Source organism: Prunus dulcis, chromosome 2, assembly GCF_902201215.1.
Source record: "Prunus dulcis chromosome 2, ALMONDv2, whole genome shotgun sequence".
NCBI lineage: Eukaryota > Viridiplantae > Streptophyta > Magnoliopsida > Rosales > Rosaceae > Prunus > Prunus dulcis.
The window spans coordinates 24311324-24329705 of NC_047651.1; the positions used below are offsets into that span (position 1 = coordinate 24311324).

Consider the following 18382-nt stretch of genomic DNA (forward strand, 5'->3'; position numbering starts at 1 on the left):
CGTGTCCGTTTTCGACAAAGGCATCAAAGTTGTCGTGATTAAGTGACTTGGCACGATGTGCTTACGCTCTCTTTTTGGTCGGCCTCTGCACTGCAGGCATGATTATAGTGATCTGCGGACCACCTGATCTCTTTTGCCTCTTGTTTCCCTTAGTACCGTTGGATGTCTGATCTGAACGCGCAAGAGAATCTGAATGGGATAATTTTTCGGTAGGGAATTATTTGTTTGGAAGGGTATGAATATAATTTTCCTTTTTATTTTAGAAACCATATGAATTGGACAACTAGCAAAGGAAATGTTTTTCTTAGCAAGGAAAATGAAATTAAGCGAATACCAAATAAGAAAATATTTGAACACAAATGTTTTTACTTTTTTTGACAAAATCCCATATCTAAATCCTCCATTGTCCAAACCAAATCACATTGCCATTGTTGTGGGCTCACTGACTCTGGTATGATATTATTTATATATTTATAGCTCTGATTTTGGTAACTGAGTAATGTTCCACGACGGTTGACCTAAATTATCCTCCTTTTTTATCTTTTCCATATTTACACATATATTTAGAGAGAGACAGAGACAGAGGGTGGTGAGAGGGGGAAATGGGCAATTCATTTGGGTGCTCTGCCTCCGGAGAACGACTAGTTTCGGCTGCTAGAGATGGAGATTTAATAGAGGCAAAGATGCTTTTAGATTGCAATCCTTGCCTTGCCAAATACTCCACCTTTGGTGGCCTCAACTCCCCTCTCCATTTCGCCGCCGCTAAAGGCCATAACGAGGTCCTTTTCCTTTTTCTCTTCTGGGCTGGTTTTTGTTTTAATTTATTGTAGCTTGTGATTGTTCGTTTTTGATCCGCTATCCAATTTTTAGATTTGCTTTTTCTTTTTTGGGTTTGATTTAGATTGTTTCTTTGCTGCTCGAGAATGGAGCAGAAGTCAATTCCAGAAATTACTGTGGGCAGGTGCGACAATTGGTGCTTTTCTCGTTAAATTTTTCTCTGTGTATCAGATAACATTTAAATTTGCGACTTTGAATCTCCGTTAGAGAGAATTTTGGGATATGGGCATCGATTTGATTAGAAAGATTCGTGATTGGTATGCTTTATTGCATGAATTGAACCTTAGAATTGCAAATGGAAGCTCATGAGGGGCTTGAATTGTCGTTCCGAGTTTGATACTAAATGCTGATTAAGTTATTTGATTTCTGTGTTTAAAGACAGCATTGATGCAAGCATGCCGATATGGACATTGGGAAGTTGTACAAACCCTCCTGCTCTTCAGATGTAATGTGAGTTACTAAGTTCTAATTTGCTTATGCAATTTCTAGACCATATCCAGACGGGCCTTGTAAAGCTGCAAAGCCTTTTAACTTGATTCTAATATTTGAGTCATGAATCTTTTCTAGTGAAGCCGGATATAGCAGTTATGTTTTGACATATTCTAGTCCTTTTTTCACTAAGAAAAAGAACTGATTCTGCATCCAATTTTGAATCATATATTCTTCCTGATATTAGGTTACTAGAGCAGACTATCTTACTGGCCGGACAGCTCTTCATTTTGCTGCTGTAAATGGGCATGTAAGATGTATAAGACTTGTTGTGGCTGACTTTGTTCCAAGTGCTTCTTACGAATCTCTGAATACTCAGATAGATAGCGACAGAAGTGATGGTGTAAATGTCATGAGCAAAAATGAGCAAAGGTATGTGTGTAGCTTCTTTCTTTTTTAAGGAGACTTATTGTAAATTTAAATTCTTCCACGATTGGAACATAAATGGAAAAGAGTAATGAAATGGGATTACTTTCCAAATTCTTGATGGAGGGAATTTTGCTTAGATATTTATAGTTTAGTTAAGTTTCAAGGAAACCAGCATCAGATATATTATGTTTACAGGGCTGCCTTTAGATACACATTTCTTTCTTGTTATTTATTCATTCTATTCCAGTGCAGTGCTCTGTCCAAGTTTGTAAATAAGGCAGCAGATTGTGGTATCACTGCTCTTCATATGGCTGCATTGAATGGATATTTTGATTGCGTACAACTCCTACTTGATCTTCATGCGAAAGTATCAGCTGTGACATTTCATTACGGAACTTCTATGGATTTGATAGGTTCGCTTGTTGTTCAGTAACTAGTTCTTTAACTGAAGGAATGTTCCTTTCTGATCCTGCTTCAAACTGAAGTGAAAATTTATTTTTGTAGGAGCTGGAAGTTCTCCGTTGCACTATGCTGCTTGTGGGGGTAACTTAAAATGCTGTCAGGCAAGAATTATATCAATTTGATGGTTTCTAAACAAAATAGTTGCTCTCTTTTGAATTTAAACTGATGGTGTCTGTATATTGCAGATCCTCCTCGCAAGAGGTGCCAGTAAGACGACTTTGAATTGCAATGGGTATGGCTCTTCTGGTTTTCACAGTTGGTATTCAAATACTATTGACATGAGCCATGACTAATCTGAAGAATATTCTTTCAGGTGGCTTCCTGCTGATGTTGCCAGAATGTGGGGGCGCCACTGGCTTGAACCACTGCTAGCACCCAATTCTGACTCAACAATACCATCATTTTCCCTTTCTAATTACCTGTCCTTGCCTCTGATGAGCATACTGAACATAGCAAGGTAAAGCTTCAACTAATTACATCTGTGGACACTAATACGATTAAGTTTCTGCATGCCTTATGGCTTTAGGAAAGATAAAACCCCTCTCTACAGAAGTTTTTACTTAAGAAAGTTTAACAAGTATATCAATGTCAGCACATAAACTCAAGTCCTTGGAATTTACTGCAGGGATTGTGGATTTAAGTCTGTGACATCCTCAACAGATGATACAGATATATGTGCTGTGTGCTTGGAAAGAGCATGTTCTGTAGCTGCAGAAGGTTTGTCCCGTAGTGGTGTTTTCATGTCTCAGTCATGTGTTTGTATCTTCCTGATATTTTACCAAATTACCTTTTTTCCATCGTATAGTTGAATATTCGTATTATGAGCTAGTCTTATAACCATTGTAGTTCCTTACTGATAATCCTTCACTGAGATTCTCAGTAGTCTCAAGAGGACTTCCGATGTTACCATGATAACGTATTCTGATATAGGATGTAAATCCGATTGTATGTTTGATTCATTGGGCCTGTTTATTTCTTTCTAATACTGTCCAAAGATTTTTGAGAGGAGTAAGTTAATCAAGGAAGTTATCACAGAGGAGTCTTAAAATTACAGAGGATCCAATCATTTCTATTAATATATGCATAAATATGAATAAGGCATTCCAGGCATATTGTTAAAACAACAAATGTAGGAGAAAGTCATGTATTTATAATTGTGATTGATTGATTGCTTACTTAATGGGTGAGCTTGATCTTTCATAAATTTATCCTTAATGGTACTAGTCTTTCTTTCTTTTTGTTCTTCATTGATTATGTTTTTGGGAGGATTTGAAGGGAAGACTAGGGTATTTTCCAATTTTTGTTGGATTGATATTGAAACGTTATGAGTTGTTCCATTATCACAGTTCATATACCAAGTGTCTGGACTATAGAAATTCAGTTATTTTCCTCACTAGATTATATTCATCCTCTAGTTACTTGTACTTTCAGGGTGTGGGCATGAGCTTTGTGTAAGATGCGCACTCTATCTTTGCTCAGCAAGCAACATACCTTCAGAAATGGCAGGCCCACCCGGGTCCATTCCATGCCCTTTTTGTAGACACGGAATCATCTCCTTTGTCAAATTGCCTGGCTCCCCAGCAAAGGAAAATAAATTACAGATGTCACTTGGCCTTTGTACCCCATGTATACTTCACCCTCGTGATCCAGACCGTCTATCTCCAGCTTGTGCACCAGAGATCCGAAAGAACCGTGTGGCTTCAGTTTCTTCAGATATGCTCTGCCCAGTCACCTGTAGTCCGTTTCCATCTGTCACCATTCCTTTGTGCACGTGCAATGATGGTCCATGCCCGCCATTTGAATCCCGGGAGGCTGGAACTCAAGATGAATTGCCCAGACGACCGCAAGCAACATCAGTAGACCAGGATAAAATGGAAGGGCCGAGACTTGAGAAAACAAGCTGTTCAAGCATGTTTTGGAGCAGGAGGAGCTGCAGTAGGGAGCATCAGTGCAACGCAGAAATAAATGCTTAACTTGGCTTGGTGATATGATGCTTAGTTACCTTGTCATGTTCCAGTCAAGGAATTTTTAATCGACACCAAACAGTGTCTGTGTTGGGCGCTGTATGTTTCATCATCCCTTGTGGGACAGAACACAAGTGTGAAATTATGCATACCCGTGTTTGCTTCCGGTTTTTGTTCGGGCGGCTACATGGATGATTTGGGTGGTGGCATCATATCATATGTGGCATTTACTACGGCTGTAAAATTTGTATGTTTGGCATTATACATTGGTTGTAATTGAATGTGAAGAAAGCAAAAGAAAATTCTTTTCACTACATGTTTTCCTTTTGATTTTCATCTCATGTGTTGGATTGTGTTTTTATTTTCAAATTCCGGGGGCAAGAAAGCCACTTGGTTTCGGTTGATTGTCATTCTTTTCCCTGGCTGAGACTTTAAGCTCTACTCTTCGTGGTCGTAATTTCCTGTAGTGCTTTTTTCCTGTATGTTCAAGATCCCACGCCATCCCCACAAATTACATCCACCTTATCTTACTTATTCGATCCCAGCAATTCCTTTCCCACAATTAAGGTTTGAGGTTTCCTGGGATGAACACGCACTGTGTACTAGTTAAAAATGCTACGAAACTTATCCAGCTAGTCTATCTGCTTTTACTCTTAAAAAATTTGTTGCACCAGTATGAGCAAGGTATCCAAATAAATCAAACCAGTTACATTGTTTTTATTTCTTTTGATTTAAATTTAAGACTGATCGACTCTTAATCTAATTATATATCTCTTCTCAATTTTAAAAGAAAAAATTTCGAATACTTCCCCACTTTTAGTCTTTCAAATCTTGACCCTATTTATTCCATTTCTCGGTAGGAACTAGGATGAAAAATATGATCATCTGTCTTGTGTGTCTGGCTTCGAAATGGCACAACAACAATGCAAATGGAATTAGTATGATCGTGGAGGTACATGTTTTTCAACACTAAAATGAAAAAGAAAAAGAAAAAGAATAAGAAAAAAGCAAATGAGAATAAGAATAATAATACCAATAATAGCGGTCGATCAGCCCCCATCACATTAAAAGACAATTGCGTACGTAACTTTTGAATATAGCAAGCACAGGGTGACACGTAGCTATGATGCTACATGAATCGTATCACCAAAACACCAATCAGCAGAGCAGAAATTAAAAAGTTGACTTATGGGACCAACCCAACACAACACAATACTGTCCCTAAACCTAGGTACAACAACATAAACAATGACCTACGACATGACCGTACGATCATAGAAATACAACAGCCTTCTCCTTCCCTCCCTCCAGGCTTCATGGAAGACCAGGAGATCAATCTCCATGGCATTCATTAATCTAATTTTATTGCTGGTTTATTTGGTATTAGTTAACTAATTAAAAAATTGATCATCTTCTTCTAGCTGCAGTTTCTCTTTGTGCGTTGAAGTAGACAGCGGCCACAGGAAGGCCAAGACCATTCTCTTGTGAAAATGTCCTTGTGTTGAAATTGTCCCTGCAAGCTGGACCTGTCACTGTTTCTCTTCCCCTCATCTGCTTGAACAACAGGAACACGTATCTGTGGATACCCACAACCGGCCTTGGACTTTCATACTCCATATTTTCCTTTCCTGTTAATTATTTCCACATATAATTAAACCAAATTAGTTTATTTATTAGGAACAGATTTTAATTATTTATCTTTAATGCGCAACCCTATTTCTTGTCCTATATCACATTGTCTATTAAACTTACCAAAGGATGCATCAGTTGTACCAGGAATGTCTGTGACCATCCTGAAACATAAATGTATACTTTAGTGCTAGTTGAATTGGAACAAAATCTGAACCATGAATTTACTAAAATTAATGTACAAACCAATGGAGATGTTCTCTCAAGTAAGGATCACTGGGGCTTGGAAAATCTGGGTCCGTCATTATCTTCACACGTTGACAACCAAAGTCAAAAATAGTAACTTAATAAAAATATAGCACGCACAAGAGCTTATTTGAGGGATCACTTCAACTGAAACTTTCTGTTTTTGTGTACATATAAATATATATATATAAATTGGTGAAGCTGAAACTTACTAAGGTATAAGCAGCCCTCATGTCGTCACCACCGATCTCAACGCGAGGTTTAGCAGAAATGACAGAAGGCATGAGCTCATGTCCATTGGCAACTTGTCTGTTGGGATTGTAAACTACTTTCATTCTCACACTTGGGGTGAAGCTGTCCACAACCTCTCCTATCACTCTACCAAGAGTCAATGGCTCCACCATCCTTGACATACTACGTACAATTAAGTAGAAGATGGAGTCAAAGAAAAAGAGTAGAAGGATGAATGTTTTGTGCTACTAGCTAGTGTTGGTTGGAACTTGGTGCAATATATTTGAAAGTGAGATCAATATATATAGGCACAACCAGAGGCCTAGGAAGCTTCACGAGCTTGGCTTACAAATTAATTAAGTAAGAGATTGCGGGTGGTCTATTTGGGGAAAGAACACGTGTAAGAAGAACCCACTAGAGAGATGAGTTTACTTTAAATTGTTGAGTCGTGATGCTAAGAGAAGTGATCCCCTTAATAAAAGCATAAAGTTGTTTATTTAATTGTAGAATCTAATGTCATTGCCTTATTGGGTAAATGAGAATGAAGAATATAAACTTTTTCCCTGCTAATAACAATATCTTGGGCAAATGGGAATTCAGCTTTTAAAGTGCTAAGTAATTCTCTGCATGCACATGCTTTTTAACATTAGACAGGGAAAAAAAAACTATCTTATCAACAAGCTCGGAAAAAGTGTTTTAATTTAATTTAATGGACACACACAACGTTCTGTCCTAAATGACCAACACAAAAAATAAGAAGAAAATTGGATAGCAGGAGCTGGGGATTAGATTTTATTATTAGTTGAGGTTCAATAGCTTTCAAATTTTTGAATGATACAATTATAAAATAAAATGATGGGATTTGGATTTGGGTTAGGGTTCGAGGGAGAAATATGGTTGATAACATGTTATTGTTGATTGCGGCATACAGCTGCAAATAGAAAAAGTACGAAGGTGAAAGACTTCCATATGAAATAGGGATAACACTATTTTGCTATTTATGGCCAATAATGCTATGACATGCATGATAATATTTTCTTGTGGTATACAAACATGATGATCAGTTAGAAAGCATGCCATATATTAGCCAGTTAATCAAGATTTTCAAAACGTGAGGTGAATTAAGCATTGCTATTATTCCTAATTCAAACTTTTTTGTTTTTGAACACACATATATATATATATATATATATATGTTTTTGAATGTAAAGCAGGGTATTAATTTCTCTAAGGTGGGAATGATATTACAAGTATTTTATGTTGCTAAACAGTTTTGTAAGAGAACATTTTCCCTCGTCCAAAATAACCCATTTAATGTTGTCGTTTGGTCTACGAGAGAGTAGCTTGGGATCAAGGTTAATGCAACCAGCAACTAGGAAACATGTTCATTGGTATATACATACATTTCTTTTCCCCCACAAAGAATGTACTTATATACATAGATACATACATAAATTGAATTGAGTCACAAAGTTTGAATTTGCAACTAAAATAAGCAGCCTGCTATTCTGTGAATATATATATATATATATATATCAACATGGAAAGAAAAGAAAAAGAAGCGGCTACATGAGTTAAGAATCTGCAGCAAGCAAGCAACAATATGGAAGGAAAGGCCAGGTCTCCTGCAACATGCACATATTGCCACTTGATCCTCATCTCGAATAGTTTGAGTGAGTTGCTCAGCAGATATTAAGGGTCAATTTCTAAGACTTATTATTAGACCTATATAATAATAAATGAAATATTATTGGAGAAGAGAAGAGAAGAGAGAGCACGATTCAAATGCTATTTACTGTAGATGAGGTTTTAAGCACAAACTACTTTATTTGAATGCCAAAGACAAAAACCAAAGGAATCTTGGAAGATGCAAACCACTTTACCCTATGGATTATGATGCATGAATGGGAATTAACCACTCGAAGCTTGACACCTCACTCATTTGTCTGATCATGAATAAAATGATAGATAGCTTTTCCATTTTTTTCATTTCGTAACATGGACTCCTTCTCGTCATATTCACTCACTCACTCGCTCACTTCTCCAATGATCAGCATAAATTATGGCCAATCTCTGTGTGTTCTTTTCTTCGACATTCGACACGTTTCATAACTTTTGGGCACCCTTCACTTTCTTCTAGTCAAATAGGCCCCCAAGTGTCCTTTTCTTGGATGTTAATTGAATGGTTGAGCATCTCCCTATAAAGAGGCAAAAGGGTAGGCAAACTTCATTTACCTTGTCATATCAAAATTTTCATGCTTTAAGGTAATATTGAAATGAGGTAAATATAAAAATATGAAAATAAATAAAATAATATTGTATTGCCTAATTTATTTGTCTAGTCCATTGGAGTAGGCAGTTTTTTCAAGAGCCAACATGCTACATCAGGCTATATAATACACTTTTGTCTATTTTGTTTGTCTATATCCTTCTGAGTTGCTCAGGGAATACCTTATTTTATTCTACTGCTTCTACTCTACTATAGAGATAGAGAATATATTATACAATAATAGAACAGAATGGAATCTCAGCCTTTCCTTCTTTTGTTGGTTCTCTTTTGTTCCTTGCCTTGCAATATTTTCATGTCCTGGTAAATTTAGACCTAATAGTATAATGTGCTTAAACTAAAGTAAATTGACTGCTAGAATTGTTTGTGGGGTTGGGTTGGGGTATTGACTTACAAATCAGTGATCTCAAGGTTTGAACCCCTATGACACCTTGGTAGTATGTGTGAGTGAGAAATCCTCTCCTCTTGTAGTTTAGACTATCGCTTGTATTTTTATTTATTTATTTTTAAATGAAATCAAGATGCAAATATGGACTTAACCCAACAAAGCCCAATTTCAACAGGGTAAGCCTCAAATTTATTGAGCATTGGATTTAAATTCTGTGGCCAAATTGGTCCATTGACATTTGGATTTGGAGAAGTTTACATGGGCTTGACATGCTTCTTTGACCCACCACTGTATATGACTTGGCCCAGTTACTCGTCATACTATCTTGAGCTATTTGTTTTGATGGAAGGTCTTGTTTGAGGCTCAAGAACAATGGTCCAACAAAGTGTGTGATAATAGATGTGTGATCCAAAACACACAGAGAGGGAGAGGGAGAGGGAGAGAGAGAGAAATCAAGGCCTATTATCATCAATGTACAATGTATAACCCACGCCACACAGAGCAGAAGAGAGCAGATCAGAGCAGAGCAGAGCAGTGCAGAGAAAAAGAGGGAATCTATATATGGTAATGGTTATCTTCTTCTCTCACAGTCTTCGTCACCCACAGAGACATATACGTATGAGTTTTGATGATTTGAGTTTAGGCACTTGCACTCGGAAGCTTTGCACTTAAAATGAGGCCCCGATGCCAAATTGCAATGCTTGCAGTCAGTGATGAGTAAATTTTGATCCACTCACTTGCTTTTGTCACGCAAAGTCACTTCACAAATCTTTCTCAATCTTCAATTTTTGGAATTCCTTCACAGATTCCAACACCACACCATCATAAAAAGCTTTCCATATTTAATCGCAGACTCTTAAATTTTTCCCATAAATCTTCTCTTAAATTGTTTCCATATTATTATGTTATGCATACATAAACACTTAACAACACATGTGCCCCCGCCAGACATCCCATCCCAAAACTTGCCATCACTATTCATCTGTCATGCAGTTATTAATGCCTTGTTTACTTTGTTAAGAAACCTATCTGTTTTTATGTTTATCTATAACTGCAGGAACAGGAAATGTTTCAAATTTTCATGCAGCTCATGCAGTGTGCCTCTCTCAGCTGCTAATATTTGATTACTGTTGTTTGCTGTTTACACAGTTACTCTACTCAGCAAAAAAGTTTAAAGGACGTACCAAAACAAAAACAAACAAGTTTAAATGTCAAAGAAAAATCAAAACCTTGCGTAGCTTACAAATTTTGAAACAAACGAGTCTTGTTTGTTGTGTTGTTTGAAATTTTATGGTTCTGAAGAGAAGAGATGAGCATCAAAATGTAAATGTTTGATGCTTTTGGTACAAAAGATCTGCCTGCCATGCCATGTGATATATGCAATGAACATGATCTTTGAAGTTCTTGGCCTCTCATGCAAATTATGGTACTGCGCTGACACAAACAAAACCATACAGTTGGTTCAATTATTTTCATGAAGAAAAAAATGCTTCAATAAGACAAGGCAGACGTACCTCCCTATCTAGTGTGTAAAAGCTTCCTGCCAATATCAGCTTTTCTGAGAGGACAAAAAACAAAATAGTATCAGCATTCTTTCGTAAAATACTTTTGCATTTTTAAAATAAAAGAAGCAGTGGAGTCGCAAATTATTATTACAATGTTGAGAATTGATATGATAAAGAAAGATTATAGAGTGTCAATCGGGGCAAGGCTGCATCAAAACAGAGGAAATTCCTGTTTTGAGTTTTTGCTTCCTATCAAGGGACAGCTCAGCCCCCACTACATCTCCCTCACTTCCTTTCCTACTCTCATGTCTCATCATCATATATCACTATCCCAAGTGCAAATAAACTGCCATGTTTTATAAAGTAATCAGAAAAAATCGAAGATTGTTATTAATATATATATATATATATAACACAATGACCAAAATAACCACAATCCCATGTCAAAATGTCTGTCCTGATTCCTGAACCATGCAGATGAATTGCAGAGCTGATATTAAATGCCCCCAAGGTCCCCCACTCTCGACTCACGAGGGCTTTTTTGTCAGTTCAATTAATATTATAAAGTTGCCCATTTGTGTTATATTATAATTTTTGTTGTTTGTCGATTACAGTGGATAGTCTAAATTAATTAGTATAAACATGTGTTAAGAAAATTGAATAATTCTTGTTCAATTGCTAACCCAAAATGGAAAATGGAGACTGATATAAATGTTGAACTTGTATTACTTGGTGTTTTCCGATGTAATTTTTTTAGCATTCTTTCTTTAATATAGCATTTGCTGGGCTTTCCAATATTGGCATTGAGAAAACTTATTTATTGCTGTTGGTTGGTTGGATTCAAAAAAGAGGTTTTTGTTTTCGCGAACCATACAGATTATTTTTCAAAAACCATACAAAAAAGTGCACGGGGCCCGGGTCACATTTTATCCACTGTAACTTCTACTTTCATCCTCAGCCTTTTGGCGTTGGGCAGCATCGAAAGCACCTTTCTTTGTCATTTCGTAAGAAACTTCACACAACTCACGTTTCCAGCCTCACTCCTCTATTTCAGTTATTTATACTTTTAACCCAAATCATGTGGACCCCCATACTGTAAGATAGCATATCAAAGGTACTAGTATTTATGAATTTGCCCCTATCAATTCAATTGGATGAACAAATATAAAGGTGTACTTCTTCCACACTTTGACCAAGATATAGAGTAGCATCAAAAGAAATAACCCCAATTCAATTTAAAATTCAATTTTTTTTTTTAATACAAGCGACTTTAAGTTAAAGAAGAGAGGATTCAAACACAAGACTTCGAGTGAAGAAATAACTACTAAAATTCCAAATTCTTTCACATCACATTGAATTAAACAAACTAAATAAACAGCATGAAAGGAGGAAGTATAATCGTAGTCCAATAATAATACCACTATGAAAGTAAGGATCCAACTACGAAAGGTCAGACGATACTTATTCTCATAAGCAATGTAATTATATCCCTACATAGTGCTAAAGCTGCAAAACCCACCAAGCCCACAGCTACAAAAACAAATCATATACATATTCAATCAATCACAAAATAGAGAGAGAGAGAGAGAGAGAGAGAGAGAGAGAGAGAGAGAGGACATGCACAAGAAACAGAGCCCCTAATTTCCGAAGCAGAAGAGCACAATTGAGAATTGAAAACGAAAAGAAAAAGAGACAAAAGCCGGATTCTCTGAACAAAGTAGGGCACTGGGGTGAAGTTTGGAATACGAAGAGTATTTGGGTTGAAAGTATAAATTCGAGAAAGATACATTTTGGGTCAAAGTAGGGGCGTTTTTGCAAATGAAACAGAATTGGCGTTTTGAACTTATTACAGACTACAAGTCACGTGAGCTGCGTGCCGCTCTCTGACCGATTTAATAACATCTTGTTTTGATGTTTATGGGGGGCTTCTTGGCAAACACTCAACTCTCTCTGGCTACTCGCTCGAATGCAGCAGCTGCAATGAGCCCTTAGTTTTCTTCTACCTTCATTTCTTTGCATCACAGCTTTGGGTTCTTTGCAACACAGCTTTGGGCCCTCTGTTTTTTTCTTTCGTTCAATATCTCTCTGTGTTTCATGGCGTCGAAAAAGCCTCTGTTTTTCGTACTCTTAGCCTTTCAGTGTTTCTTCCTACTCACCAATGCCATTGTTGACCAAAATGAGCAGAGCCCAGAAAGAGAAGCCCTGATTTCTTTCAAGACCGCACTTGAAAACCCTGAAGTTCTCTCTTCATGGAGGCCATCCATCCCACACTGCAACTGGGTCGGCGTCTCTTGCCAACTCGGCCGAGTCACTTCACTCGCCATCCCAACTCTGTCACTCAGAGGCACACTCCCTCCCTCGCTTTTCTCTCTCCCTAACCTCACCGTCCTTGACCTCTCCTCGAACCTCCTCCACGGCCAAATCCCACCTCAGATTTCAAAGCTTCCATCTTTAGTTTCCTTGGACATATCCAACAACTCTCTCTCTGGTTCTCTTCCACCTGAAATTGGTAGCTTGAAGAATCTGACCGACCTCTACATTGGCGCTAACCATTTTTCGGGTCCATTGCCTCGTGAAATCGGTGACCTTTCACGGCTCGAGAATCTTGATTCTCCTTCATGTTCCATAACCGGTCCATTGCCTGAAGAGTTATCCAAGTTGGAATCACTGAGTAAACTTGACCTCTCATACAACCCATTGAGATGTTCCATACCGAAAGCCATCGGGAAGTTGCAGAAGTTGAGTATTCTGAATTTAGTCTTTGCTGAACTTAATGGCTCTGTCCCTGCTGAGCTGGGAAACTGTAGGAATTTGAAGACTTTGATGCTTTCCTTCAATTCGCTTTCTGGGTCGCTACCAGAGGAGCTTTCTGAGCTTCACGTTTTGACGTTTTCTGCTGAGAAGAACAATCTTTCCGGACCATTGCCTCCTTGGCTCGGAAACTGGCATCAGGTTGAATCAATTTTGCTTTCGAGCAATTCGTTTTCTGGGAAAATCCCACCTGAGATTGGGAATTGTTCTACGCTTAGGTCCCTTAGTTTGAGCAGCAACAGGTTGTCGGGTCCAATTCCAGAAGAGCTCTGTAATGCGGTCTCGCTCGTCGAGATTGATCTGGATAGTAATTTCCTCTCAGGAACGATTGAGAACACGTTTGTGCAGTGTAGGAACCTTACTCAGTTGGTTTTGGTCAATAATCAGATTGCTGGGCCAATCCCTGGTTACCTTTCAGAGCTTCCACTGATGGTGCTCGACCTTGATTCAAACAATTTCACGGGTACAATACCTACAAGTTTTTGGAACTCGGTCAATTTGATGGAATTTTCAGCTTCTAATAACCAGTTGAGGGGTTCTCTATCAAAGGAAATTGGTAGGGCAGCTGCATTGGAAAGGCTTGTTCTTAGTAACAATCAGTTGAAAGGCACTATACCTAAGGAGATTGGAAATCTCAGCACCCTTTCTGTTCTTAACTTGAATTCAAATCTTCTTGGAGGAAACATTCCGGCTGAGATTGGCCGGTGCACAGGACTTACGACATTGGAACTGGGAAACAACCAACTCAGTGGCTCTATTCCGGTGGAGATTGAGGACTTGGCTCAATTGCAATGCCTGGTACTTTCTCATAATAAGCTGTCTGGATCAATTCCTTCAAAGTCATCCTCGTATTTTCGGCAAGTTACTATCCCTGATTTGAGCTTTGTTCAACATGTTGGAGTGCTTGATTTGTCCTACAATAGACTGTCTGGCACAATACCTGAAGATTTGGGTAACTGTGTTGTTCTGGTGGATCTGTTGATCAGCAACAACATGCTGTCTGGGGGAATTCCAAAATCCCTCTCGCGCTTAACAAATCTTACAACCTTGGATTTGTCCGGCAACATGCTCAGTGGTTCCATTCCTCCAGAATTTGGTGAATCCCCCAAGCTTCAAGGCTTGTATCTTGGAAATAACCAGCTTACAAGCACCATGCCTGAAAGCTTAGGTCGTTTGGGAAGTTTGGTAAAGCTTAATCTGACTGGCAATAAGTTATCTGGTGCTGTTCCAATAAGCTTTGGGAACTTGAAAGGGCTAACCCACTTAGACTTAAGCTGTAACAAGCTGGATGGTGAGCTCCCTTCATCTCTTTCAAGCATGCAGAATCTTGTGGGGTTGTACGTTCAGCAGAACAGGCTTTCTGGTCGTGTTGATGAGCTCTTCTCAAATTCCATGGCTTGGAGGATTGAAAATATGAACTTGAGCAATAATTTCTTTAATGGGGAGCTGCCCCTTTCTTTGGGAAATCTGTCATACTTGACATATTTGGATCTTCATTCAAATTTGTTTAGAGGAGAGATTCCTCCAGACCTGGGGAATCTGATGCAACTGGAGTATTTCGATGTTTCAAGTAACAAGCTCTCTGGGCAGATTCCAGAGAAAGTATGCAGCCTCAACAATTTGTTTTACTTGAACTTTGCAGAGAATAGGTTGGAAGGGCCGATTCCCAAGACTGGTATTTGCCAGAATCTGTCGAAAATATCACTTGCTGGTAATAAAAGGTTGTGTGGGAGAATCATGAATTTGGATTGTCAAGTCAAAAGTTTTGATAAGTCAGCTTTGTTGAATGCTGGGCGAGTTGCAGCTGTTGTAGTTGGAAGTGCTCTGATAATTGTTGTCGTAGCTTTAGCTTTAATAAGATGGGTTACCAGAAGCAGTCGTCATGATCCTGAAGAAACTGAAGAAAGCAAGTTAAGCAGTTTCTTAGATCATAATCTCTATTTCCTCAGTAGCAGCAGATCAAAGGAACCTCTGAGCATCAATGTGGCCATGTTTCAGCAGCCACTTCTGAAGCTAACTTTAGTTGATATACTTGAAGCCACCAACAATTTCTGCAAGACAAACATAATTGGAGATGGAGGCTTTGGAACTGTGTACAAGGCCACTTTGTCCAATGGGAAAACAGTTGCAGTTAAGAAGCTAAGCGAGTATAAAACCCAGGGACATCGAGAATTCATTGCTGAAATGGAAACCTTGGGTAAGGTAAACCACCAAAATCTCGTTCCATTGCTTGGGTACTGCTCTCTTGGTGAGGAGAAGCTCCTTGTTTATGAGTATATGGTGAATGGGAGCCTAGACATTTGGCTGAGGAATCGAACTGGAGAACTTGAAGTCCTGGATTGGGACAGACGTTTTAAAATTGCTTTGGGTGCAGCCCGTGGCCTAGCGTTTCTTCATCATGGTTTTATTCCCCACATCATTCACAGGGATATTAAAGCCAGCAACATCTTGCTAAATGAAGACTTTGAGCCAAAGGTTGCAGACTTTGGACTTGCAAGATTGATCAGTGCTTGTGAGACTCACATTTCAACTGACATTGCAGGAACATTTGGCTACATCCCACCAGAGTATGGACAAAGTGGGAGATCTACCACAAAGGGAGATGTCTATAGCTTTGGTGTGATAATGCTTGAATTGGTGACAGGGAAGGAACCCACTGGACCTGACTTCAAAGAGATGGAAGGCGGGAACTTGGTCGGTTGGGTTGTTCAAAAGATGAAAAAGGGGCAAGCTGCCGATGTCCTTGATCCAATCGTACTCAATGCGGATTCGAAGAGCAAGATGCTTCAAGTGCTGGACATTGCCCGTGTTTGCCTTTCTGATAACCCTGCCAGCAGGCCAACCATGCTTCAAGTGTTTAGTTCCTTGAAGGGATCAAAGACGAGTAAAATGTAGACTTGTCTATGTAGTGGAGAGTGTAATAGGTTTGTTGTTGTTATGACAACAATTGATGGTGATGTAAAGTAGTTAGCAAGTGGTAGGACTTCTAAGTTGTAATGCTAATGCTATATTCGTCTGCTAACCTAATCACAAGCCAGAATTTCAATACTCCTCCTCCTGGTGACAATGTTCGGTTCATACTTTACCTTTTCATTTATTCTTTCACATTAAGCTCATAAAGGTTATCAGAGTAGTATTCATAGTAACAAACAAGGTATATGTTGATGAACAAAGTTATTAAGCTCATAAAGGTTATCAGAGTAGTATTCATAGTAACAAACAAGGTACATGTTGATGAACAAAGTTATCTGCAAAAAAATTTCATGCAAAGCAAAATTGAAGTTTGAACAGTTTCAAGTCCATCTCAGCCTCGCCCTAATTTGGAGAAACACTTAAAAATTCATAAGGTCAGGATGAAAATGGTAAAAGCAGTCAAAGAGAGGCAGCTCTCGTATCTGTGGAATTTAGGGACGGCAGCAAAAGAAAAAGAGTGCAAAACACTTTTCCAAGAGGACAGCCGCATAAATGCTCTTCTAAAACAAAGACTTTGGAAACGAATAACTATCCGTCCTAAGAAGATACCATGAACCTATGATCAAACCTATTCTTACTGGAAATTAACTAATTGCCATACAATTCCATAAATACCCTATTTCATCTTCTTTTTTTCTTTTTCTTTTTCTTTTTCTTTTTTGGGTCTGATATTTGACTATTCCCTTGCTTGATGGGAAGTGCGAAATATTTGATCAGATTACATGCGCTTTATTATGCAAAGCACCATATGCAATAGCAAAAGAAACCATTGAAAAAAAGTTTAGAAAGTCTAAGAAATTTCTTGAAATGGGTCCCTAAAGGTTGACGACGCACGTGAACCCATTTTTAACACGTGCCTCAATCCTTGTAAGTAACGGGGGTTCAACTTTCACCCCCACACAGTTCCCACTCTAGTACTACTCCATCTAACATCTAAACGTAAATGCTAACTAATCAATAATCAATTACACACCCTCTGATTAGCCCTGTGGCGCTGATTCAGCCACGGCGTTTCCTGACGATCCATATCTATCGGCTCTGATTTAACGTCGCCACCACCGCTCGGTTGCTGCAGTCGTAAGCCGGTCTCATCCTCCTCTACACCGTCGCCGACGGTCTCTCTTGCTCGCTTGGCTCCAATCGCCACACCGAAAAGCTTCGGGCTCGCCTCCTCTTCTTCCTTCTCGCCCTCGCCGGAGAACCGCTTTTCAGGCATCAAATCCAGCGGTTTCACATATGGGAAACCGCTTTCCGATTGTGCGTACGCGTAATTCGAGACCATGCTGAAGATGTTGTTGCAGAGAGACTTGACTTCCGCCAGTTCCTTGGTGAGCTGCATGTTCTCCTTTCTCAGCTTTTCGTTCTCGTCCATGAGCTCGGACGGAGCTCTGATCGGCGACGAGCTCGACGAAATCACCTGCTCCTCGCCGGAGTTCGATGGAGATATCATAGGTTTCGCATTCGGAACCACCGCTGCCGTCGCCATCGGAGAAACGGCCACCGACGGCGCCGGAGGCATGATTCTTCGGCGCTGTATCTCGCAGAGAAGCCGCTTTTCGCCTTTTCGAAAGCAATCGTTCGAGAATTCCCAACGGTCTGGTATAACTTTTCTAAATCCCTAAAAATCCAAAAATAATCAAATAAATAACTGAAATATTATTATTTTTATAAATTCAATCGGAAATTGAAGAAGACAAATAGAGGACTTACGTAGGTGTTGAGCTGCCTGACGAAGCTAGAGAAGTTGTTGTGCTTGAAATACTTGGGGAGCAAATCTCTGGCGAAGACGGTGGGGTTCCAGACGACAAAGCTAGATCCGTCGTCGTTCCAAGAGATGACGTCGTCGATTGTGGGATCATCGACCAGCTGATACGTCTTGGTCAGAAATGGTGTCGGTAAAGCTCTCTGGGATGACTCGCCTGATGTGGACTCACCGCCGTTCGGCTCCACCGACGTCGGAGCCATATCGAAAGTCACGCCTCTACCAAACTAAATAAAACAGAATCTAATTAACTATAAAAAGATGAAAAATAGAATTGAAATCAAAATTTTAGAATATGAAAGACGAAGGCTTTGGAGACGATGGAGCAAAACAGAGAGAGCGAGAGTTGGAGGAATGAAGGTGAGGGTTGGTTTCGTAGTTCTAGAAGGTTCTTTGAGGAATTCAAAGGATTTATACGATCGATCGTAT

The 18382-nt window shown here is 39.1% G+C and overlaps 4 protein-coding genes across 6 annotated transcripts; 2 read left to right on the forward strand and 2 right to left on the reverse strand.

The window, feature by feature from the left end:
* The first annotated feature begins 339 nt into the window (after positions 1-339).
* Positions 340-4437, forward strand: LOC117619445 (E3 ubiquitin-protein ligase XBAT33). Of its 3 annotated transcripts, XM_034349407.1 has the most exons (11): positions 340-451; positions 568-779; positions 902-961; positions 1216-1287; positions 1514-1698; positions 1948-2108; positions 2200-2258; positions 2343-2389; positions 2471-2614; positions 2783-2874; positions 3589-4437. In XM_034349407.1, the coding sequence occupies exons 2-11, from the start codon at positions 603-605 to the stop codon at positions 4128-4130; spliced, it is 1539 nt and encodes a 512-aa protein (XP_034205298.1). In that variant the 5' UTR covers positions 340-451; positions 568-602; the 3' UTR covers positions 4131-4437. The 3 variants fall into 3 exon arrangements, with proteins under 3 accessions (XP_034205298.1, XP_034205297.1, XP_034205299.1); XM_034349406.1 differs by having other exon boundaries at positions 418-779; XM_034349408.1 differs by lacking the exon at positions 340-451 and having other exon boundaries at positions 724-779; positions 1220-1287.
* A 796-nt stretch (positions 4438-5233) lies between these two features.
* Positions 5234-6483, reverse strand: LOC117619014 (CEN-like protein 1). The gene is made up of 4 exons (XM_034348832.1): positions 6209-6483; positions 5997-6058; positions 5874-5914; positions 5234-5749 (listed from the first exon to the last, which is right to left on the reverse strand). Exons 1-4 carry the CDS (start codon positions 6407-6409, stop codon positions 5529-5531), a joined length of 525 nt encoding a protein of 174 aa, XP_034204723.1. The 5' UTR covers positions 6410-6483; the 3' UTR covers positions 5234-5528.
* Positions 6484-12340: 5857 nt separating this feature from the next.
* Positions 12341-16266, forward strand: LOC117618980 (leucine-rich repeat receptor protein kinase EMS1). Its single transcript, XM_034348785.1, has one exon. It carries the CDS (start codon positions 12502-12504, stop codon positions 16111-16113), a length of 3612 nt encoding a protein of 1203 aa, XP_034204676.1. The 5' UTR covers positions 12341-12501; the 3' UTR covers positions 16114-16266.
* A 627-nt stretch (positions 16267-16893) lies between these two features.
* On the reverse strand, positions 16894-18382 carry LOC117618981 (heat stress transcription factor B-2a). Its single transcript, XM_034348786.1, has 2 exons — positions 17902-18382; positions 16894-17809 (listed from the first exon to the last, which is right to left on the reverse strand). Exons 1-2 carry the CDS (start codon positions 18154-18156, stop codon positions 17153-17155), a joined length of 912 nt encoding a protein of 303 aa, XP_034204677.1. The 5' UTR covers positions 18157-18382; the 3' UTR covers positions 16894-17152.